This window comes from Heterodontus francisci, chromosome 46, assembly GCF_036365525.1.
Source record: "Heterodontus francisci isolate sHetFra1 chromosome 46, sHetFra1.hap1, whole genome shotgun sequence".
Classification (NCBI taxonomy): Eukaryota; Metazoa; Chordata; class Chondrichthyes; order Heterodontiformes; family Heterodontidae; genus Heterodontus; species Heterodontus francisci.
In genome coordinates this window covers 14,803,855-14,828,486 of record NC_090416.1, presented here as the reverse complement: position 1 = coordinate 14,828,486, position 24,632 = coordinate 14,803,855, and the positions used below count along the sequence as shown (strand labels likewise).

Below are 24,632 nucleotides of genomic sequence, written 5' to 3'. Positions count from 1 at the left end.
GCTGGTGTCCATTCCCTCTTTTGTTTGGAAAGACTATTAAGGGATGGATGGAGTTACAATTCTTGCAGCAAACTCATAAATTCATTAATCATCACAACGACTATCTCAAACTCAACTTTGTAATGTTTGTGAAATTGAAGGTGTAACTGAAATATATCACATCATCTCAGTGAAACATTATTTGAATTTTACTCTTAAATTTAAATTGTGTTTCTGATGTGAGGAGTGGATTGTGTTATTGATGCAAATAATTCACATCACCAGCAAACCGCTTCCAGGAACTGCCCGTGTGTTCTCTTTACAAAGTTAAAATTTCTTTACAGCACAGAAAACAGACCATTTGGCCCATATGCTCCGTGCTGGTGTTACTGCTCCACACGAGCGTCCTCCCACCGCCTCTTCATTTCACCCTATTACCATATCCTTCTATTCCTTTCTCCCTCATGTGTTTATCCAGCTTCCCCTTAAATGCATCTTTGCTATTGCCCTCAACCACTCCCTGTGGCATTCTCACCACTCTCTGGGGAAAGACGTTTCTCCTGAATTCCCCATTGAATTTATTAGTGACTGTTTTATTTTGATTCCCTCTAGTTCCTGTCCTGTCAGTGGAACCATCTCTACGTTAGCACTGTCAAATCCTTTCATAATTTTAAAGACCTCTATCAGGTCACCCCTCAGCCTTCTCTTTTCTATAGAAAAGACCCCCAGTATGTTCAATCATGCCTGACAGTTATAAACTCGCAATCCTGGTATTATTCTTGTCGGCATACCCCCTCTTTTAAACCGCATGATTTGTTCTGTACAGGTGTAGTCTGAATTGGCCGAAGAGCGACACTGAGCACATCTGGTAGAACAATTAAACATCTGGAATCCCAAACGCACTGCTCGGGTTTCAAAACCTGTTTTATTGCACATTTAACTTGTAAATATTATTGGAATTATATCCTACGCACGTGCGATACAAAGATGCACAATGAACTAAATAAAATGCTAACACAAGCAAGAAGAAACGTGTTGAGATTGAACTGAAAGCTTAAATTTCAGTTTTCGGAAATGCGCTGCTTCTGTCAGCCGTTCAGACCCTCCAGTGGGTCCTGTAACGCTCAGTCTCTCATCTGACTGATAATTCATTATTGATTCAATGCAATCAGCCGGTAACAGAACTTGAGATCGCAGTTGCTTGCAGGGGTTCAAACTTCCAGGCTGCAATCGAAATGAGGGCAAAACAAAGGAAACATTCTACCACACGTCATATCCGGAAGCAGACTCTGAGTGCTCGGTTTCCGGTCCAAGCAGAGTGCGGGATCCGCATGAAAGGCCAGGCGAGCATAAAGAGACTATAAGAGAAAACAGGAACCACTAACATGATCCACACCATCATCAGAGGTACAGGAGGCAGCCATTCAGCCCCTCAAACATATTCCACCATTCAATTAGATCATGCCTGATCTGTATCTTAGTTCCATCTACCTACCTTGATTTTGTAACCCTTAATCCAATTTCCCAATAAAAAAATCATCCATCTCAATTTTGGCAATTTCAGTTGAGCCCCCTTTCCCCCACCACGCCCCGGGATCAACAGCTATTTGGGAGAGAGTTCAAGATTCCCACTCCCCTTTGTGTCAAGAGGTGCCCCTTGACATCACCCCTGAACGGCCTGGCTCTAATTTTAAATTTCTGCCGCCTTGTTCTGGATTCCCCCCACCAGATGAAATAGTTTCTCTCTTATCAACCCTATCGAATCCTTAATCATCTTCAACCTTAGCCAATTTTTGGGACAGATTTTGACGTAGTGGTTATGTCACTGGACTGATCATCCACTGATCCAAGCTAATGACCTGGAAACCTGGGTTCAAATCTCACCACAGCAGCTGACTGAATTTAAATTCGATTAATGAATAAGAATCTAGAATTGAAAGCTTGCCTCAGTAATATTGCAGGAAACTCTCTTGGCTTGTCACAAAGCCGATTTGGTTCACTCATGTTCTGAGGAAGGAAATCTGCCATTCTGCCCTAAATGTAATTCCAGGCCCACAACAATGTAGTGTACTCTAAAATGGCCAAGTCATCCATTCAGTTGAAGGACAATTAGGAATGGGCAATAAATGCTGGCCTTGCCATATCCCATGGAAGGATAAGAAAAAATTTCATCTGGTCCTGGAGATTTATCAGCTTTAAGTCCAGCCAGCCGATCTAATGCCTCCTTTGTATCAAGTTGTCAGCCCATCCACTGTCTCAATTGCCTCTGCTTTCAACATGAAGTGACAGCATCTTCTTCCTTGGGAAAGATAGATGAAATCACTCATTTAGCATCTCAACCATGCCCTCTGCCTGTATGCATGAATCCCCTTTTTGGGCCCTAATAGGCCCCACTCCTCCTTTTCCCAGAGACTTTTGGGTTGCCCTTTTTAGCTGCCAGTCTCTTCTCACATTCTCCCTTTGCTTCTCTTATTTGTTTTTTTTTCACTTCCCCTCTGAACTTTCAATATTCAGCCTGGTTCTCAATTGTATTATCCACCTGACATCTGTCATGTGCACCCTTTTTCCGTTTTATCTTGATATCTATCACAATCAGTCAGGGGCTCTGGATTTGTTTGTCCTACCTTTCCCCCTCATGAAAATCTAACTAGACTGTACCCAAACCATCTCCTCTTTGAAGGTCTATTCTCCATTACAATTTTGCCTGCCAATTGTTGAGTTGGGGCAGTTCTGTTCTCACCCTGTCGAAGTTGGCCCTCCCACAATTAATTATTTTCACTCTGGATTGCTCCTTGCCCTTTTCCATAGCTAAACTAAACCTTGTGATACTATGATCACTGGCACCTAAATGTGTCCTTATTGACACTTGATCCACTTGACCCACATCATTCCCCAGCACAAGATCCAGAAGTGCTTCTTTCCTCGTAGGACTGAAACACATTGATCTAGAATATTCTCCTGAACACACTGTAGAAACTCTCCACCCCGCCCTTTACATTATTACTATCCCAGTCTAAGTTAGGACAATTAAAGTCCCTCCTTATAACCACGTGATAGTCTTTGCACATCTCTGTTAATTCTTTGACACCCTTCTTCCTCTACATCTTTCCCAAAAGACAGTGGCCTATAGAATACAACCAATAATGTAATGGCCCCCTCTATTGTTGAACTCGCTACTACAGGGAGTGGCTGAGGTGATTAGCAGAGATGCATTTAAGGGAAAACTGGATAAACACATGAGGGAGAAAGGATTAGAAGGATATGGTGATAGGGTGAGATGAAGATGTCTGGGAGGAGGCTAGTGTGGAGCAGAAGCACCAGCATGAGCAGTTCGGCCGAATGGCCTGTCTCTGTGATGGAAATTCGATGCAATACAGTTAACAAAGTATAGCCATTGAGGGAGAAAGTGGTAAACTGGAAATGGAAGTTTTATTTTACAATTTAAATTTCCGACGAGTCAAGATGCTTTTGCTCCCGCCAGACATGTTCGTCCCAACTAGAAAGAAAGACCAAAAATTCAGAAAGAAAAACATTGCAGTCATGAGACATAGAAGAGAGAGGAAAATGATGAGATAATGATGCATAGACACAGAGAAAAGGGAAGTCTTTGAATTTACAAAGTGTTATTGCAGACCACTAAGCCTCAAATCAGCATTAAATACATTAGTAAAGGGTCACTGTTAGTAGTTACCTCTCTGAGATGAGACACTTTCACTGATAAGATTCTCTGTAGAGTTGATTTGAACAGTACAAGTACAGACAGCGCCGCTGCTCCAAGTTTCCGCCGAGACGCTGATGTGACTCCTGATACTGTATGTCCCGTCCGGGTCTATTGTCCCGGAATCGGTCTGTTCCTCGGTAACCCGTCCAGAAACCTTCCAGCGGATGGGAAGGGAATGGGGAGACAGGCCGCTTACCAAACACATCAATGGGACCCTTTCCATGGAGGAAATTTCAGCCGGCGGTGGAGTGAAGAGAAACATGACTGGAGACCCTGCCGAGGTGGGAATTAAGATGTGATCACCATTCGACATCAATTCCTGCATATTTAAGATGAAATGTGTCAAATAAACGTAATCCTTACCTGTAATGAGCAATTTCGAGGCGTTTCCGAACATAAAGGGCTGCCCGCTAAATTCCTTAGATACACAGTAATAGACGCCCGAATCATTTGCCTGCACACCCCGAATAATCAGAGAATAAAGAGTCGATTCATCGTTAACTTCCCCGGAAAATCTTCCGGCTGGAAGGCCGTGTTTTGTCACGGTGCAAACCAGTTTTAAATGTTCCCGGTGCAGCTGTTTATACCAGTCAACCACTCCACCTGCTAACCAACCCGGCTGTCAATGCACTGTAAAGGTACTTCCATGTGAGACAGTCTGAAAGTCCGGAGTCTGGGATATTGCCTGACAGACAATAACTGAGAGAACTAAATAATCACAAGACGGACTGTTACGGCAGAAAAAATACTGTTTGATGTGAGGAAATGGCTACAACAGTAAAGTATAAACTGGACCATCGTGGCATTAATGATCAGCAATCATAATTGGCTCAAAGGCTGAGGATAAACTTGAGGCAATAACATGAAAAAGAGACAGAGAGAGACACTTTACAGCCATTAAGATCATCTTTGAAGTGTTGCAATGTAGGAAACAGCACGAACAATTTGTACACAGCAAGATCCCACGAACAACAATGTGATAATGACCGGACCATGTATATAAGTGATGTTAGTTGAGGGATGAATATTGGCCTCAGGACACCGGGGAGAACAACTCCCCCTCCACCCCACCCCCATTCCCATCCCCCTCCCGCTCTTCTTCCAGTTGTGGCCGTGGGATCTTTACCATCCACCTGAGAGGGGCAGACGAGGCCTCGGTTTAACATGACTTCAGAAGGATTGGAGAATGTTGACACTTGGTGTGTTTTAATCAGCCTGAGATAATGCAGCCCTTCAACACGACACTAATAGGTAGGGGACTACAGGTAGGGGAGCAATCTTCTACTTTGCTGACGACCTCAGTCATCTTTCGCTGGAATTCCGCCATGGATGAGAATTGAAGAGGACAAACCTGGGAAAAGATGCAACAGCACACAGGGAATTCCGAAGCTCATCCTCTGCTAACGGGGCAGTTGCTGTGAGATTTACACTGACTCTTTGCTCGGGTGTCTCTGTGCTCGGCCCGGCTCCAAAGACATGTGAAAATGCACATTTGTGCAAATTTGGTGGTGCGTTTAAAAATAACCCGCTGGAAAATGCAGCGCGGTATAAATTCGCGCTGTGGGTTTCCTGTTTACAGGTTCAGCGCCCACGGACAGATCTGCCTGCAAAGGCCAATACGTTACAGTTCGTGTTAAACACGGGTGAAGGGCCGGGTGCAGTGCAGACTGTTGAAACTGTAGACAAAAGGCAGGTCGTGCTGAATTCAACACACTGTACTACTTTGTATCATTCACCTGGGCACGGGGAAATGCGCCTCATTCCGAGTGTTGTGTTTTATTCACCGAGAACACATTAATTTATACACCCTTACTTATTCCAATAAAAAAAATCAGACTCAAGAAAGGTGAGATACTGTGTGATTATTTCAGTAGCTGTTTCACTCAGTATCTGTATCCCGCCAGTCTCCTGTGTCGGGCTCTTCCCTGTCCCACACGCTGTGCCCGATGGGTGGCGCTCTCGGGTCTGAGACAAAGCATCAGAGGTTCAAATCCCAATCCAGAGACTTGAGCACAAAAATCCAGGACACTCCCAGAGCCAGCACTGAGGGAGTGCTGCACTGTTGGAGAGACCGTCTTTCGGATGAGACACGGCACAGTGACGCAGTGGTTAGCACCACAGCCTCACAGGTCCAGCGACCCGGGTTCAATTCTGGGTACTGCCAGTGTGGAGTTTGCAAGTTCTCCCTGTGTCTGCGTGGGTTTCCTCCGGGTGCTCCGGTTTCATCCCACATGCCAAAGACATGCAGGTTGGTAGGTAAATTGGCCATTAGTAATTGCCCCGAGTATAGGTAGGTGGTAGGGAAATATAGGGACAGGTGGGGATGTGGTAGGGATATGGAATTAGTGTAGGATTAGTATAAATGGGTGGTTGATGGTCGGCACAGACTCGGTGGGCCGAAGGGCCTGTTTCAGTGCTGTAACTCTAAACTAAACTAAACTTTAAACGGAGGGCCCCGTCTGCCCTACCAAGCATTTTTGGAAGAAGAGAGTTGGGGGGAGGTGAGGGGGTTTCCCTATTTATATTTATCCCTCAACCAACATCAGTAAGCGAAGTGTCCTGAGCATTATCACATTTCTATTTGTTGGATCTTGTTGTGCAAAACCTGGCGACCGCATTTCTTACATTACAACAGTGACCACCCTTCAAATGTGTACGGTAAAGCGCCTCGGGATGTCCTGAGGATGTGAACGGGGTTATAGAAATGCAAGTTCTTTCTTATCTCATTCCCGTGCTTTACTCCCACGTGTTATTAGCCACAGGTCACCGCCGGTTGATCATCATTTATGGGCCCTGTTTGCGATTTTGATGGCGCTCCTGTTCTTATTTACAAGTTCAGCCTCAGGATTCCTGCATTCCGCGCCCCTTCCCAGCTCCGCTGCAAAGACATGCAGAATTCCCATCTTGATTACATTCAAGCTCTTACAACATATTCCTGTTGTGTCAAAGCAATCAGCAGCGATGGTGGATCTGAACATTCAAATACTGGTTCCGATGGAATCCCTTTAGTTTTGATAACGATTGAAGATTGCAGTTGGTATATCAAATAATAAAAACCCATTGGTATTTTGTACATTGCCATAATTTTCCCTCCGTATAGGATGTTTGGACAAATGTTTAGTCCTCTCGAGTTATGCAAAATGTGAATTAACTGATATTTTCCCACTTACATTCAGTATCATGAGTTAAAACGTTCCATTGGAGTTCCTTGGAATGGGTGTGAATGGCGGAGGGGTCATTCCTTTTGAATTCTAGACATGTAATATGTTAATCGGAGGGGGGCGGGGTCTGTGTATTCATCTTCTATGTAATTATAGTCAATGGACAGTTTGTTAATTACATTACAGCCAGGCCATTCGGGGTGAAGTCAGGAAGCACTTCTTCACAGAATGGGGGAGGGGAAATCTGCACCTCTCGTCACCGCTCCCCCTCCCCCCAAATCCCCAAAATCTGTGGAAGCGGGGAGGGCTCAACTGAAAATGTCAAAACTGAGATTGGTCGACATTGGCTGGGATTATGGAACCAAAGGCGTGTAGATGGAGTTAAGATACAGATCAGCCATGGTCTCATCGAATGGTGGTCATGCTGGAGGGGCTAAATGGCCTTTTCCAGTTCCGCGATAACAGACCGAAGGGGCTGAATGGCCTCCTCCTGTCCCGATGTTCCCAAACTTTGATGTTAATGAAAGTATATTTGATCTTTATTATATTTGTGGTGTTTCCTCGAAGTGGATTCCTTTTTTCTGACATGTTTCCGCGTGGGTGACTGTGACACGAACCGACTTCCGGTACAATAGACCCAGGCGGAACCTACAGTGTAACAGTGCGTCTCGGTGGAAACTTGGACCAGCGGCGCTGTCTGTATAGAGAGCGGTTTAACTCGGATTCCCCAGCATAACTATGGTGTATAGCGTGTCGGGGAAATACTATTGAGAAAAGCAGACATGAGTGAGAGATGTTTGAGTGTCCCTTTGACTACAAGCCCTTCACCAGTTGCAAGTACGTCCAATTCACAGCACAGAAACAGGCCATTCGGCACATCTGCTCCGTGCTGGTGTTTCTGCTCCCTACGAGCCTCTTCCCACCTCCTCTTCATCTCACCCTATCCCCATATCCTTCTATTCCTTTCTCCCTCATGTGTTTCTCCAGCTTCCCCTTAAATGTATCTCTGCTATTCCCTTCAATCACTCCCTGTGGTACCGAGTTCCACATTCTCTCCACTCTCTGGGGAAAGAAGTTTCTCCTGAATTCCTGATTGGATTTATTAGTTACTATCTTATAGTGATGGTCCCTTAGTTTCTTGTTTCTCCCACAAGTGTAAACATCTTCTCTACGTTTACCCTACCAAAACCTTTCACCTTTTTAAAGACCTCTATCACGGGGAAGACATTCAGTTCTATCAGAACTCCCCTCAGCCTTCTTTATTCTAGGAATACAGCGTCAGCCTGTACCATCTTTCCTTACAGTTAAGACCTCTAGACAGGAATCGACAATTTCTGGAGCTGCATCAAATTGAGCTCAACCTGGTGTCCATTAATCCGCATTTTGTAATATCCGGAATTATCCAACAGGAGTGAATCTCGGGAAATAAGATCATCTCTCAGCATAACTCACAACTAAGCTTTATAGCAATGTTTTCGGTAACTGATTGATAAAATATATTTGAAGAACGTTTTTTAAAAAAACCATGGTAACAGAGTAGGTTCAGTGGCGATAATCCACAATCCCCGCTATTAACCTGCTGGTATATTTCGTTATAAACGGCAGACAACATTAATTGCATCACTCAGACATTTCAAGGATTCATTAATTATTTCCAGTCAATTCATCTCGAAGCAGATTCAATTTAATATAGCTGACATTTGGATGTAAATTGTGTTCTTCAGGTCACCAAATAGGCCCCTAGTAGCAACATGTGTTAAGGCCGGGAGGGACTGTGTCTGATGGCGTTTCGCCGTCACCAGGCGCCGCTCTTTTTCACACCTTGGAGCTGAGGTTTGGAAACAGCGGGAACACAACTTCCTTCCGGTGACGTCCCAAATACCTTTCCATGTTCAAATGATAACCACACTGGACAATTAATTCAGGCCCCCAAAGGAGCCCGGAGTTGAGGTGCAGTCGTGTGGGATAAATGTGTTTCTTGTATCCCGGTATCTCTAATGGAGAATAATTAGGGGTGTAACCTCTGCTGTCCTGCGTCCTCACTCGCACCAAATCCCACTGTTCACCCATCACCCGCTGTACTCCCGGTTCGACCACAAGTCCCGATTTGTACATAATGGTCGACCAGATGGAAACTGATTTGTAGTCTGGCTAAATTGGAGAAGAGAAGCAGCCCAAACACTGGGGGAGACATTCAGGCCCCAAGACCTGCTTCAGAACAGAGTCGCAGTGCGTTGAGAGAATGAGTTACAAGTGGTAATTGCAGAGTCTGGAGCAAAATCACTGATTGCTGAGCATGTGGGAATAGATGTGCGAAACGGCAGAGAACAATACAAACAACTGTACTGCAGACAACAGGGTGACAGCTGCAAATACTAGTATTCACATTAAGGGATGAACGAATTGAGGTGTTTAACATGATTAAATGACGTGAAAGAGAGAAACTATTGCCTCTGGTGGGGGGAAAGTCTAGAACGAGGGGGCAGAACCTTAAAATTGCAGCCACACCGTTCAGGGTAGATGTTGGGAAGCATTGTTTCATACAAAGTGGGGTGGATCTGGAACTCGGCCCCTCAGGAAAGCTGTTGAGGCTGGGAAGGGGTCAATTGACAATGTCGGTGCTGTAATGGACATTTTTTGTTGGGTAAGGGGATTAAGGGATAGGGAACCAAGGCAGGGAGATGGAGTTAAGAGACAGATCAGCCATGATCTAATTGAATAGGGAACAAACTCGAGGGGCTGAATGGCCTCCTCCTGTTCCTATGTACCTGTTGCCAGTAGGATTAGCTGTTCAAACTATGAATAGGAAAATTGAGGACTGATGACAGGAGGTTCATCACACAGAGAGTGATCAGCACTGGGAATGGTCCTCTGGGTTGGGCGGGGTGTGTGAACTCCCCTGGAGTCATTTCAGAAACAGTTCACTGTCCTGAAGGGCGAGGAGGACTGACCCTTTCTCGGTGAATGAGCCATGTTGAGCAGAATGACCTTATCCATCTGCATCATCTAACAAGTGTCTCCAAATCCTCTTTACAATATCTGTACAGAATTTATTTCACAGCAGAATAAGCCGTTGTGAATTTGAGAATGTTTCTATCCGCTCGAGACATGAATCACAAGAGGTTGCCGATGAGATCCGAGTTTAATAACCAATTCAATTATCCAGTACTCATCACACCAATGGTCTCAATCCCAGCGTTTTAATGTATATGGAATTAAAGGTGGACCCTGAATACCATCATCCCATCTCAGTGAACCATTGAAGTTTACTCACACATTTGACGAATTTTCTAATGTGAAGAGCGAATTGTGTTAACGTTTGTGATTATTCACATCGCCAGCAACCTGTTTTCAGTCACAACGGATGGATCCTGTTCCAAGAAATATTAGACACTAGCATTTACTTGGACGTGTACTGGAAGGGGACTAATTTTGAGGATGGTGTGGAGATCACTAGGGTTTCAGACTAAATTGCACACCTCTTTAAACACCGGCATATGGGTAAGGGGCCGAATGGCCTCCCTTTGTGTCTGTGATTCTATGATTCTAACAGGAGGTGAAACTCAACACAATTTTACTGCCGAAATCACTGAACTGCAATCTCAAAGAGCAGGTTTATTTAAAATATTGTGTTTGAAGAGTAAATGTAACAGTGTTCACTCCCAGGACACAATCAGAGAAAGCTCGGCTTCACTAACACTGCAGCTTGAACATTAATGCAGCTTAAATCCCGAGTCAGTGTCTGAACTCTCCTGTCAGTACTTCTGCCTATTTTTAACCCACACACATGTGCTCTCTAAATGTCTTTGTAAATTGGTCTGAGAGATATCCTGAGCGAATCTAGACTGAACCATTAAACAACTGGAATCACAAACCTATCATTCATTTACAAATCTCTTTTATTGTAATTGTAACTCGGACACTGATACATTGTAAAGATTGTTTGAACTATATCCCGCTCATATGCTGTATAAAGATGTCCAATACAATTAAAAATCACCAATCCAAGAAAGTGGAAACATGTCGAGACTGAAGTGAAACTGCAGGCGATATATCATCGTTAGAATAGCGGATATTCAGAGGGAATTCACAGATTCCGTTTTAGGTGCAATCGGAAAATTACGCCCAGATTTGGCTGAAATTGCCGCCAGTTGGACTGAAAAGATTCTCCGGCCAAACAAAGGAAACTTTCTACAATACGTCATATCCCGGAAGCAGAGTGTGAGAGCTTCCTTTCCCCATCAGAGTGTGGGATCCGCGTTAACCGCCAGGCGAGCGTAAAGTGTCTGTGAGGGAAAATAGAAACCATTACCGCAACCCAGATCATCATCATAGGAACAGGAGGAGACCATTCAGCCCCTCCAGTCTGTTCCACCATTCAATTAAATCTTTACTACATCTACCCGCCCTGGTTCTGTATCTCTTAACCGCCTTACCTCCAAAGAATCTATCACTCTCAGTTTTGACATTGTCCAATTGACCCGCAGCCTCAACACATTTTGGGGGGGAGAGAGTTCCAGATTCCCACTCCCCTTTGTGTGAAGAAATGCTTCCTGACATCACCCCTAGAACAGCCTGGCTCTAATTTTAAGGTTCTGCCCCCCTTGTATGCGAAGTTTCGCGACTCATATAACAATAATTATGAATGTTAAAATTATATGAAAAAGCAGTGAAAGGTAATCATAACAATTTCATTCATATTTACCTCCTTTTCTTGTGCACGTGGTCTGGAATCCGGCAGTTCCTCATCACTGTTCATGTTGCCTGATAGAAAGAGAAACTTAAAGTGAGTCTCAATGTCCACAGTTCACACTGAACCAGTCTGCTAACGTGTAAAGAGCAAATAACACAGTAATAAATGGATGGATTGAGAGCGCCGCGGAGTTGCAGCGCCTCCCGACAATCGGTACCTGACTGCCGCTTCCTGCAGCTTCTTCCCGCGGTGAACACAACCATCCCGAGAAGGAGAAACGCCGCCGCCGACAAACTCCCGTAAATCGATAAAGCGCAGGAGGTGTGTAGCGGAGAGTCTGCAAAAACAAACTGACGTTAAAGAAGTTTATGAAAAATAATTAAACAACTGAAGAAATTTGGCAAAACTGATGTGTAATTTCACACACAAGTCGGAAATTGGTTTTTGCATCTGTTTAACTTGGAGAGAGACCGAGGGATAGATAGATCAGTAAATAGAGATAGATAGATAGATATATAGAGAGAGAGAATTAAATAGACAGGCACAGAGTTAGATACATTGTTGAATATAGACATAGATAAATGGATAGATTGTGCAGAGATGGCTAGAGATATAGATATAGAGGCAGACAGATAGATAGAGAGTTGGACCGAGAGATAGATACAGAGACATATAGAGAGATGGATAGAGAGACAGATAGATACAGAGACAGATGGAGTGACAGGGCCAGAGACCGGTGCAGAGATAGTGCAGAAAGATAGATAGATAGATAGATAGATAGATAGATAGATAGATAGATAGATAGATAGAAAGAGAGAGAGAGACTGACAGAGGAGTTATCTTGTGCCACACTGTTTTACTAGGACAGACAGATATTTTGCGGATGTTAAGTAGACAGACAGACAGATTAATAGATAATTATATACAGATATGCTCAGAGAAAGTGGCGGACTGGAAATATAATCACATCTTCCAACTTTACGGAAAGACCAATCAGACAGACACTGACCTCCAACCATGAAAAAGTGTGGCCCAGCTGGACACTAGAACTCAAAAAATGGGAACAAGAGTAGGCCATTCGGCCCCTCGAGGGTGCTGCCCCTTTGAATCAGATCAAGCTTAATCTTCCGCCTCAACTCCATTATCCCGTCACATCCCCACATTCCTTAATTCCCCTTAGTGCCCAATAATCTATCAATCTCGGCCATGAATATACTCAATGTCTGAGCAACCACAACTCTCTGGGGTGGGGAAAACAGATGGACTTGAACATTAGGGGAGGTAAACACTGAATATTGATATACGATAGGTCGATGACGAGATCATTATGTATGGACACGTGGAAAGACAGATGTTCGGAGTGTACAATGTTTTACAGTTATTAAACGAGCCTCTTATCCGCATTAAATAAATTAGTAAAGGGTCACTGTTAATAGTTACCTCTCTGAGATGAGACACTTTCACTGATATGATTCTCTGTAGAGTTGATTTGAACAGTGCAAATACAGACAACACCGCTGCCCCACGTTTCGGCCGGGACGCTAATGTGACTCCTGACACTGTATGTCCCGTCCTCGTCTATTGTCCCGTAATCGATCTGTCCCTCGGTAACCCGTCCGGAAACATTCCAGAGGATGGGAAGGGAATGGGGAGACAGGCCTCTGACCAAACACATCAATGGGATCTTTTCCATGGAGGAAATTTCAGCGGGCGGCGGAGTTAAGAGAAACACGGCCGGGGGACCCTCTAAAGTGGGCAAATAAAACGGAACTGGGATTAACAGTTTTAAAAGACACATTTTCAATTGATATGTCGATGGCCAACTGAATGAAATATTCATGAAGATTTACCTGTAACCACCAGCGTGGAGCCATTTCCAAATGTTCGGGCCAAGTTCTGGTAATTGTTGATCGTACAGTAATACATCCCAGAATCATTTCTCTCTACATTTGAAATCACCAGAGCATAATTACCCGATTTATCATCAACATCGCTGGAAAACCTTCCATCTGCAGGGTAGTTTTTGCCCACTGTGTAAAGGAGCTGCATGTCCCTCCGGTGCTGCTGTCTGTACCAGACCACATAGCTAGCTACTAACCTCTCGGTGTGGCAATTCAGTTTAACACGGCTTCCCACATGGACTGTTTGAATCGGCGGAGACTGGGACAAGACTGTCTGAGAGACAACAACTGAACAGGAAACAAAACATATTCACGTCAGGTAATGGACCCCCGAACACAACCTTCGGTCAAGATAAATAAAAATCTAAAATTGCCTCCAAACGCGCCTCGGTTCGTATGTCGGAAAATCGGGCGCCTCGCATCCTGTTAAAACCCGGGGTAAATATGCACCCGCCGTGTTGACTGCGCTGTTTTTACCCTCACTTTCTAAAGGCGCAGACCGAGTCCATTCACCGCCAAATCTAGTTTTCTCACTGGGGAGGAACATGGAAACTGTCTGAAGTTGAGATTTAAAGAGCCTGTTTCAAAGCTACATTTTCCAGCTATGATTTTCCTCATCTCCCAGGAGGAAATTCAGTTTCAGATTAATTACATTTACGGATGTGAGTAATCCAATTCCATGTCGCTGTATTGTCATTGACTGGAGAACATAATCTTCAACTGAGCTGAATACAGTCGTTTTTCTTATTAAAATTGCGCGCTATGTCATCTTCTCGAATCACACAGGGCGGAAAATCACAACAACTGGTCGTGTTGAAAAAAATTCTTCTCATCTTCCCCTCTGGTACTTTTACCAATTATCTTAAATCTGTGTCGTCTGGTTACCGACCGTCCTGCCAGTGGAAACAATTTTCCTCTATCAAAACCCTTCTTATTTACTCTATCCAACCCCTTCTTCACTCTAACAGAATATATCAGGATATCTCACCCTGGATGAGATGGGACAAAGCGCAGACACCGAGAAAGCTCATTCTCCGTGACCCAGATGGTGAGCTCTGAGCTACTCGTCAGTAAATCACTGAGAAGTCGTCTCGTTACATCGGTGCTGAAGGAGGGGTGAAATGAAGAGTGGATTGCGGAAATTGGCCTCTGGGTTTTTTAATGAATGCACGACTGGGCTGGTAAACTGTGCCGAGGTAGAGACCTCTCTGTGGGTTTCCTGTTTATACAAGATCGAGTGCTGACACGCACACATGCAGTATCTGTTTTACAAAGAGACCCACGTTTCTGCTCATATTAGTTAGACCACACTGGGACTTACAGTTCACAGTTCTGGTCTCCACATTGCAGAAAGGATACAGAGGCAGTAGAGAAGGTGCAGTAAAGATTCACAAGGATGATACTAGAACTGAGAGATTTTAACTATCAGGAAAGACTGAACAGGTTCTATTCTCCAGAGGATGACATGAAATATCCAGCACAGAAACAGGTTATTCGACCCATCTAATCTATGCCGGCGCTTCTGCTCCACACGGGTCTCATCTCATCCTTCCCCTTAATCTCACCCTATTCTTCTATATATTCTTCTATCCCTCTCTCCCTCATATATTTATCCAGCTTCCCCTTAAATGTATCTCGGCTATTCCCCTCAACCACTCCCTGTGGTAGCGAGTTCCACATTCTCACCACTCTCTGGGTAGATAAATTTCTCCTGAATTGCCAATTGAATTTTTTATCAACTATCTTACATTCGTGGCTCCTAGTTCTGACCTCGTCCACAAATGGAAACATCTTCCCTACTGTTAGACACTCACGGATAGGATCCATTAAGGCTGATCTATAACAAGGGTGAATACAAATTTGAGGGACGGAGAATTCAGAGCCAATGAAGTAGGGTAGACAATATAAAACCGAAACAGATAAGTATCAAAGACAGTGCAAGAAGCAGACTTGAGAAGTAGAACTGACTGCATTTTGGAAACGAAAGAGCCCCAACATTAATAAATGAATTATTTCACTCTTTTAATTATGATTGGTTTAGGTGTAACCACTAAACAGAGATCCGAAACTTCGAGAGACTGAAGTAAACCGAGTGCAACTTAGAGCTGCATATAATTCCCATTCTTTAATTTCCAGAACCATTCAGGTACTCAACTGTTCACACAAGTGAATCTCGATAAATAAAATTAACTGACAGTATAACTCACAGCCAAATCTAGTCCATAGCATGAGTAATGCGTGATCTTCTGGTTACTACATTATAGGAAAGTCGTAATTGTAATGGAAAGGGTGCAGAGGAGATTTGTGATGATGTTGCCAGGACTGGAGAATTTTAACTATGAGGGACGATTGGAGAGGCTGAGGCTATTTTACTTCGAACAGAGGAGTCTGAGGGATGACATAATTACGGTGTATAAAATTATCAGCTTAGACAGAGTAAATAGGGGCGACCTATTTACCTTAGAAGAGGGGGGATAAGCCAGGGGGCATAGATTTAAAGTAATTGATGGAATGATTAGAGGGTATATGAGGAAACAATTTTTCACCCAGAGGGTGATAGGAACATGGAACTCACTGCCTGAAAGGATGGTAGAGGCAGAAACTCTCATCAGATCTTTAAAAGTACGTGGATTGCCATTGGTATCAGGGTTTTTGTTTTTATAATTGACAATCGAGGAACTGACAGCTTAGACCGGAAATGTGAATTTCGAGAGAGTGCTACTGTTTGGTGCCCTCTTGTGGCGACGATGAGGTAGTACAAACCTCAAAGGTCAATTGACCCTGGACTCGATTCCTTCCACTGAGTGGTTCCTCGGTGATTTGCGGATCGAATGGTTTTAAAAGAGTCTGAGAGCAGTGTCCCGTCAGCTATCGCCACTAATACAAAAGGACTAGGGGGTTATTGCTCAGAGGAAATCTAATATCATCGATGCAGGGGAGACATGCAGTTCATTCATTGCAGGGTTCCCAGACATTAACCACTTCATAGGAACAGGAGGAGGCCATTTAGCCCTTCGAGCCTGGTTTCCACATTCAATTTGATCTGAGTCTTAAGCCTATCGACACGCCTTGGTACCATCTCCCTCAATCCCCATAGCCAATAAAAATCTATACAATGCAGGTGGTGGTGTTCCCATGCGCCTGCTACCCTTGTCCTTTAGATGGTCGAGGTCACGGACTTGGAAGGTGCTGTTGAAGGAGCCTTGGTGAGTTGCTGCAGTGCATCTTTAACATGGGACACAATGCTTCTACTGTGTTTCAGTGGTGGACGGAGTGAACGTTGAAGGTGGTGGATGGGGTGCCCATCAAGCGGGCTACTTTTATCTGGATGGTGTCGAGCTTCTTGAGTGTTGTTACAAACACACTCATCCAGGCAAGTGGACAGCATTTCATTACACTCCTGACTTGTGCCTTGTGGATGGTGGAAAGGCGTTGGGGTGCGGGGGGGAGGTCAACCATATTTATATGGTTGCTCCAGTTCAGGTTCTGGTCAATGGTAAACCCCAGGGTGTGGATCGTGGGGGATTCGGTGATGGTAATACTGGTGAATGTCAAGGGGAGATAATTCATTTTTCTGTTTTTTGAGATTGTCATGACTGGCATTTGTGTGGGGCGAATGTTGCTTGGCACTTCTCAGCCCAAAACAGCGATGCTGCATATGGACACAGACGGCTTAAGTACCAGAGGAGCTGTCAATGGTACTGAACATCATGCAATCATCCGCGAACATACACTACATAGGAGCTTTTGATGGAGGGAAGGTAATGATGAAGCAGCTGAAGATGTTTCGGCCTAGGACACTACCCTGAGGAACCACTGCAGTGATGTTCTGGGACTGAGATGATTGGCCTCCATCTACCACAGCCATCTACCATTGTGCTAGGTATGGCTTTCAATAGTGGAGAACATACTTCTTAATTCCAACTGACATCAGTTTTGCGAGGGCTCCTTCATGCCACACTCGGTCAAATGTTGCCTTGATATCCTAGGCAATCACTCTCACCTCATCAAGTCAGGTAACATCAGTAGAGAGTGAAACAAAGTTAACATTTCTGCTCGATGACCTTACATCAGAGCTGCTGAAAGGTCAGTGACATGAAAGTCTGGCCAACCTCCCATGTTCAGCTCATCCAAAGCGCTGCTGCCCCGTATGCTAACTCACACCAAGTCCCATTCACCCATCACCTCCGTGCACTCGCTCTTCTGCATTAGCTGCTAGTCCGGTAATGCCTCCATTTTAAAATTATCATCCTTGTTTCCCACTCTCTCCATGGTCCTCACCCTCTCCTTATCTCTGTCACCTGCTCCAACCCCTACAGCCCTCTGAGATCTCCGCTCTCCTCCAATTCTTGCCTTTCGCCCATCCCCCCGATTCCCATCGCTCCACCATTGGCGGCCGTGCCTTCAGCTGCCTGGGGGCCCTAAGCTGTGCAGTTCTCTCCCTAAACCTCTCCGCCTCTCTCTCCTCCTTTAAGGCGCTAAGCTTTTGGTCACCTGAGCTAATGCATCTTTATGTGGCTTGGTGTCAAATTTGGTCAGAATAACTCTCCAGTGAGACGCCTTGCGAGATTTAACTCAGTTAAAGGCGCTATACAAATGCAAGTCGTTTCTCTCTCCGCTGATGCTGCCTGACCTGCTGAGCATTTCCATTATTTTTCCTTGATATCAGATTTCCAGCTCTGCAGTATTTTACTTTTTGTTGAAGTATCTGTGTGTAAACTCCTGAAAAGCACGGTTGGAATCGCTTTTTGAATGCACTTGTATTATTTTGGGTGAACCTTTGAGCTAATCAGGTTGAGTATGGGGGCGTGAACTCTGTGAAAAGTGACACAGCCTGGAGCTCTTTTTCCTAAAGAGAAGACTGAGGGATGGTCTGATCGAGGTCTTTCAAATTATGAAGGGTTCAATAGGGTAGACGTAGAAAAGATGTTTCCACTTGTCGGGGAGACCAGAACTAGGGTCCATTAATATAAGATAGTCACTAATAAATTCAATCAGGAATTCAGGAGAAACTTCTTTACTCAGAGAGTGGTGAGAATGGGGAACTCTTTACTGAAGGGAGTGGTTGATGTGAATAGCAGTAATGCATTTAAAAGGAAGCTGGATAAACACATGAGGGAGAAAGGAATAGAAGGATATGCTGACAGGGTGAGATGAAGAGTAGTAGGAGGTGGCTCGGATGGTGCAGAAACACCAGCATGATTCAGATAGGCCGAATGGTCTGATTCTGTGGTGTAATTTCTCTGTAATTCTGTGTAATTTCCCAGTGTCCAAATGCAAACCCCTTGAGCACAGGATAAATACAGAGATATTCTGCCCCCTACTGTCCTTTGGAAGCTGTTGAACTGGTATTGATTTCCGCTGAAGCTTGAGCAGTTTGGGGCCAAATATTTGAAAGAGACTTTTAGTGTGGTTACACTGGCGAACCCTTTAACTCTCCTTCAGCAACTCACGATTGTGGATTCACCAGTTAAAGCATGGGCCTCGCTGGCACTTTTGCTTCGTGACTTCGAATCAGAAAGCACCATTGGCTCCTGATAGCCCTTTGCTACTGGGTCCAGCTGGTTCCAAACACCAACTACTGGCAATTCCCTCTCTAGTTCTCTCGATGCTTCTTCACCCCAGCTGCTTTCAACACATCAATTCTGGTGGGGTCTGGATGCAGCTCTCATTGTTGCGGTGTGGATGCTGCCAGACCTGCTGAGTGGTTCCAGCATTTCTTGTTTCAATTTCAGATTTCCAGCATCCGCAGTATTTTGCTTCTATATTGTTGCGGTGGTGTCTGTGCCATTCTCACCAGCTGGTGCCACCCGTTCCATTCGTGCATCGATGCCCACAGACATGAGAGTATCTCTGCTGGTGGATGGAGACACATCTTCTGAGGTCTCAGGTGGCTCCGATGCCCTCGGCGGTGCCTCATCCGCTATTGGTCCTGCAGCTGAGACGAGAGTGGTGGTAACAACCTCCATGCTCACCCACATCCTCCTCCCTGTCCAGAATCCAAAGCTTCATGTGATTATCAAGGGCCACAGAGACGTCACTGCAAACACTAGTGAAAGGTTTAGCACCATGACCATCGCAGTTCTCACTCTGTCTGGGCTCCACAACCACCTCACCCCCTGCGACAGGCTGACCTGCTGCCACCCATCCAATCTCCATCGCTTCCTCCTCCATCTACATTATTAGAGGTCACTGTGGCTCATTGCACACAGTGATTCTTGGTGACTCCCTGTGCTTGGGTCTTTCATCTTGCCTCACATCTCGTGGCCGCCATATAAGACATTCAGGGCTGCCACCTTGCCATCATGTTCAGTTTATGTTTAGAGATACAGCACTGAAACAGGCCCTTCGGCCCAGCGAGTCTGTGCCGACCATCAACCACCCATTTATACTAATCCTACACTAATCCCATATTCCTATCACATCCCCACCTGTCCCTATATATTTCCCTACCACCTACCTATACTAGGGGCAATTTATAATGGCCAATTAACCTATCAACCTGCAAGTCTTTGGCATGTGGGAGGAAACCGGAGCACCCGGAGGAAACCCACGCAGACACAGGGAGAACTTGCAAACTCCGCACAGGCAGTACCCAGAATCGAACCCGGGTCCCTGGAGCTGTGAGGCTGCGGTGCTAACCACTGCGCCACTGTGCCGCCTTACCTTGCCAGGCCTCACTGGGTCATTGAAGCGCTTCCAGCGCGGCACCCATATTTGGCTGACCACCCCGTGGCTGCTGACTTCCTCGGCCACCTCCAGCCAGACCTTCTTTTGGGGAAGATCGCCACGGAGGCCCCGCCACCCACCCCCGCGGCTGCGTGACCCGCAAATGACCCTGGTCTTGGAACTTCATGTCATTTGATAAAATCCAGCCCATTGTGCTTCTGAATGAGCGACAAAAATGTTTGATGAAGGCAGTGCTTTGGATGTTATAGGGTAATAGAATGGTTACAGCACAGAAGGACGGAATTCGGCCCATCGTGTCAGTGATGGATCTGTGTAAACTGAACCCACTCCCCTTTCCTCAGAGACCTGCAAATTTTTCATTCCAGGTAACTATCCAATTCATTTATAATATATGAATTTAATGCATATATATTATATATTTGAGAAAGTGCCTCATAACATAATTATTCAGCAAATAGAAGCACATGGTATTAAAGGCACGCTGGTAACCTGGGCACGGAAATTAGCTGAGGGATAAGAGGCAGAGAGTAGTGATGAACAGATGTTTTTCTGACTGCAGGGAAGTATGCAGTGGGGCCCTCCAGTGCATCGGATTAGGAATATATATATATGACTTTGCTGGAGCGAGCACAATTTCGCTGTTTACGAATGATGCGAAATTTGACAATGCAATAAATAGTCGGCATAATAGAAGCAGACTCAGGATGAGATGTACAGACAGGTGAAATGGTGAAACCAATCCCAGATGCAATTTAATGCGAGTAAATGTCTTTGTATTATAATGTGTCAGCACTGGAATTCATTTTATTCTGGAACAGCATAAGTAGGTGCAACTCTATTCCGCAAGGTGTGTGTTATGTTGAAACATACATGTATAGATACCGTCTGTACAATTTTATTGTGGATTGGATTTAATTCCTAGGTATTATCTAAGGTGTTCACGTCGTCCCAGGAATCGCAAGGAATCGGTTGGTTCAGTGGAGGATTTTTCCTCCGTATTTGGCCTTGTGGTTGACAATTCTGTTCGGAGAGTGTTCATTTCAGCATTTAGAGAATATAACAACCTCCTCTGCTCAGCTCTGAGTCAGAGGATTGTGGATTCTATTCCCACTCAGGCGGCTTGCGCACAAATATAGACTGACACTCCCAGTGCAGTACTGAGGGCGTGCCGCACTGTTGGAGATGTCGGCTTCAGGATGAGACGTCAATCCGAACCCTCTCAGACGTAAAATAACTCATGCACTCTTTTGAAGAAAAGCAGGGTTGCCCCGATCGATGTTAATTCCACGACCAACATCACTAAAGCAGATTATCTGGTCATTCGAATTTTGCAGTTTGTGGGAGCTTGCTGTGCGCAATCTTCCAAAGTATTTCATGCGATGTAAAGCATTTTGAGACATCCTGAGATCTGGACTGGGACTGGAACCCACAACCTTCTGACTCAAGTGGTAACTGAGCCACTGCTGACACCGGGATGTGCAGTGTTTTTAAATCCTATGGCAGTGCAACTCACTACTATACTCTGGGAAAGAACACGGTTCCACGAGCATTCATTTTAGAGATAGAACGGGCACAACAAAATCTTTCAAGAATTAAGCACATTTAATAAACGGTAAATCAATCACTCCTGTTTCATTAATTAGTCTCAGGTAAATTGATAGGTCAATGTTCGTCGCTCTTTAGGGAAGGCACAGTAAAGCTGTTGGGCCGAATGGCCTGTTTCTATGCCATACATTCGATGTAATTCTATGTAAAGCGACTGGAGGGTCCTGTGTTTCAGAGACACTGAATGGAAACTCGAGATAGAGCGCCCCTAGCGGCCAGCAGCAATATCTACTCAAATCAGGTTCTTCTCTGAGTGAGTTGCAGGTCAACTCGCAGGTGAGATCTTTGGACATGTATTGATCATATATCAGTATCGCCCCTCAGGGCAGTTCCGGTATTCAGTTTGATTGTGGCTGATCTGTATCTTAACTCCATTTAACATCCGCGATTCTGTAACCTTTAATCCCTGAGCCAACCATAATCTATTAATATCAATTTGGAATTTTCCAATTGAGCCCCAGCCTCAACAGCTTTTTGGGGGAGAGAGTTCCAGATTTCCACTCCCCTTTGTGTGAAGAAGTGCTTCCTGACATCACCTCTGAACGGCCAGTCTCTAATTTTAAGGTTCTGCCCCCTTGTTCTGAACTCACCCCAACATATCCCTTCATCAGGTCACTGACCTGAAACATTAACTCTGCTTCTACCTCCACAGATTCTGCCAGACCTGCTGAGTATTTCCAGTATTTCATGTTTGTGTTTCATATTTCCAGCATCTGCGTATTTTGCTTTTATATAAGGAAGTAGTTTCTCTCTCTCCACCCTATTGAATCTTTTAATCATCTAAACCACCTTAGTTTAAGATAGTTTAGGTGTGTGCTGAGAGTCTCCGTTGTTTTACTTTGCAAGTTAAATGTCTGTTTCAGCCGGCAGTGGATTCCTTTGTAAATCTGATGAAAACCACTTGAGTTCTTGTCTCTCTCCCGCCTTCGTGTTGCTGACAGTTTGAATGCAGCAAGAACTAAGCCTGTGGCAAAGGTCTGGTCACGTGGGCTGCTCTGAGCCTAGAAAATATATTAAGACAAGGAAATATATAGATATTTAAATCATGTTTGTATCAGTTTACTGGTTCACCATAAAGCACGAATCTTATAGCCAACAGGAGACGAATATAAATTAGAAAATAGCTCAAAACAAAACCCATTATCGATTCCTTCTCAAATCAAAATATCCAACTCAGGCAACAGGACTGTTTGATTGGTATATACGTCCAACCAATCCAGAGATGTCGTCCCACATCATGTGCCAGCGTAAGTGGTTCCAGTGTCCAGGGGAAGAATTCCGGATTGTGGACCCAGGATGTTGGTGACAGGGAATAGAATCCGGCTCTATAATACCCTAGCGGCAAGCCAGGATTGTTCGTGTGTCTGGAGCATTATTGGTAAAGACGTTTAGTGGTAAGAGGGGTCATGCTCCCTGCTTAGTGCTGCAGACAGGGACAGCGTCTCGTTAAGTCACAGAGACACAGGTACAGAGACATAGACACACATACACAAATAAACACACATACGTGCACATGTATGAACACAAAGATATATTCACATAAACAACTGCTTAAATTTTGAATAACGACTTGTGATGGAAACCATTTAGGAACGTACTTGGAATTCTCTACACAATTATCCAGGAATGTCATCTCATTTCTGCATTCCCTTGATAATTCTTTCGGCTAAATTATAAAAAGCAAGATCCCTACTGGGGAATCGTGACTACCAGTAAAGATTTTAAAAATCTGCAAGGTATAGATATCTCTAATAAAAACACTAACTGCTGGGATTACCCTGTGAATCAGTTTCTGTTGAAGACATTACTCCCGAAACCTTAACTTATCCTGTTATTAGATACCAGTGAGGCTGATGGATTCGCCATGTTTCCCGTTACAGAGATAATGAGGATTGGATACAAATTAAAATGATGATTGTAGACTCCCACTGCTCTCGGTTTTCAAGGTCCAATCATTCCTTTCAAGCTGAAACTGCATGCAGACAAAACCATAAATCCTTTGTCGCCTGCCATAAATATTGAGATGAGAATTGTGGAGTGGTTTTAGAATAAATATTAAAAGATCTAAACCACTGGAATGCGTGCTAGTGTTTAACTGGCTTTGACACAGTGTGAAATACAGTGAGACTGGGAACGATGATTAAAATGAAACTGAGAAACATTAATTCTCACCTGAACTGCAGCTTTTCTGAATCTAAATGGAAGTGAGAATCAAGAGTAGATCCAGGATCACCGCGATGGTTATGACGACCGGAAGGGTCAGAATGCAAATACTTAGCAACTGCTGCTCAATAAAATCACTCTTTCCTGGGATTCTCTGATGGGAAACCTGATGCAGATAGAAAATCGGAGCATCAAACTCGTGCTGTAAATTCTCTGAAATTCTCTGGAAGACTCCTGTGGAATCCATGTCAAGCCTTGGCATCTTCAGAAGAATGATACCGGATGGAAACTGGGGCAAAGTGCAAGTTCCATTAATCGATATTTTAAGCGCCCAGCAGAATTAATTACTAGTAGAACTGGTTTTGAATTGAGCGGACATTGTTGTAACTTACTGAACGTCTGAAATGTTATTACAGAAATGTTTGACCTTAAATGACAAAGAAGTGATTCAGGTACCTTGAAACAGAGAGGGTGCTGGCAGCAAAGAGGCGCATTGCCTGTGACCGCGGCGCTTGCTGTGAACCTCACAAAGACCCATTCTGCTGGGGCAGCCTTCGACGAGATGTGCAAAGTGCACAGATGTGCAATGTGCAGCGACTGGTGGAAATCGCTGGCCCAATTTCTTACTAACTTGCGATTGAGCTGGAAAATAATGTCCGAGGTAGAAGCTCTCTGTGGTTTTCCTGTTTTTACAGGTCTGGCGCTCACGCACACAACTG

General features: G+C 44.5%; 2 protein-coding genes and 1 long non-coding RNA gene across 5 annotated transcripts; all 3 read right to left on the bottom strand.

Moving 5' to 3' along the window:
- Nucleotides 1-914: 914 nt before the first annotated feature.
- Nucleotides 915-4,866, bottom strand: LOC137356875 (immunoglobulin lambda-1 light chain-like). The gene is made up of 4 exons (XM_068022713.1): nucleotides 4,827-4,866; nucleotides 4,064-4,303; nucleotides 3,671-3,973; nucleotides 915-1,337 (listed from the first exon to the last, which is right to left on the bottom strand). Exons 1-4 carry the CDS (start codon nucleotides 4,864-4,866, stop codon nucleotides 1,240-1,242), a joined length of 681 nt encoding a protein of 226 aa, XP_067878814.1. The 3' UTR covers nucleotides 915-1,239.
- Nucleotides 4,867-10,742: 5,876 nt separating this feature from the next.
- LOC137356739 (Ig heavy chain Mem5-like) lies at nucleotides 10,743-14,604 on the bottom strand. 2 transcript variants are annotated; one of them, XM_068022468.1, is made up of 6 exons: nucleotides 14,444-14,604; nucleotides 13,405-13,743; nucleotides 12,995-13,324; nucleotides 11,772-11,891; nucleotides 11,567-11,625; nucleotides 10,743-11,147 (listed from the first exon to the last, which is right to left on the bottom strand). In XM_068022468.1, the coding sequence occupies exons 1-6, from the start codon at nucleotides 14,484-14,486 to the stop codon at nucleotides 11,103-11,105; spliced, it is 936 nt and encodes a 311-aa protein (XP_067878569.1). In that variant the 5' UTR covers nucleotides 14,487-14,604; the 3' UTR covers nucleotides 10,743-11,102. The 2 variants fall into 2 exon arrangements, with proteins under 2 accessions (XP_067878569.1, XP_067878570.1); XM_068022469.1 differs by having other exon boundaries at nucleotides 12,995-13,300; nucleotides 14,444-14,603.
- A 7,124-nt stretch (nucleotides 14,605-21,728) lies between these two features.
- On the bottom strand, nucleotides 21,729-24,621 carry LOC137356980 (uncharacterized). Of its 2 annotated transcripts, XR_010971122.1 has the most exons (3): nucleotides 24,370-24,621; nucleotides 23,923-24,202; nucleotides 21,729-22,751 (listed from the first exon to the last, which is right to left on the bottom strand). It is a non-coding gene; the product is annotated as an uncharacterized lncRNA (long non-coding RNA). The 2 variants fall into 2 exon arrangements; XR_010971121.1 differs by having other exon boundaries at nucleotides 23,923-24,621.
- Nucleotides 24,622-24,632: the final 11 nt, after the last annotated feature.

Coding starts and splice junctions, on each gene's coding strand:
- LOC137356739 (XM_068022468.1), bottom strand. CDS start 14,486: ATGAGCTTTCTCGGTGTCTGCGCTTTGTCCCATCTCATCCAGG. Junction 11,626..11,771: donor CTGCAGGAAGCGGCAGTCAG/GTACCGATTGTC, acceptor TCTTTCTATCAG/GCAACATGAACAGTGATGAG. Junction 11,148..11,566: donor CACGTGCACAAGAAAAGGAG/GTAAATATGAAT, acceptor TTTCCCTCACAG/ACACTTTACGCTCGCCTGGC.
- LOC137356875 (XM_068022713.1), bottom strand. CDS start 4,866: ATGTTAAACCGAGGCCTCGTCTGCCCCTCTCAGGTGGATG. Junction 4,304..4,826: donor CTGCCCCTCTCAGGTGGATG/GTAAAGATCCCA, acceptor GTTGGTTAGCAG/GTGGAGTGGTTGACTGGTAT. Junction 3,974..4,063: donor CTCGAAATTGCTCATTACAG/GTAAGGATTACG, acceptor CCACCTCGGCAG/GGTCTCCAGTCATGTTTCTC.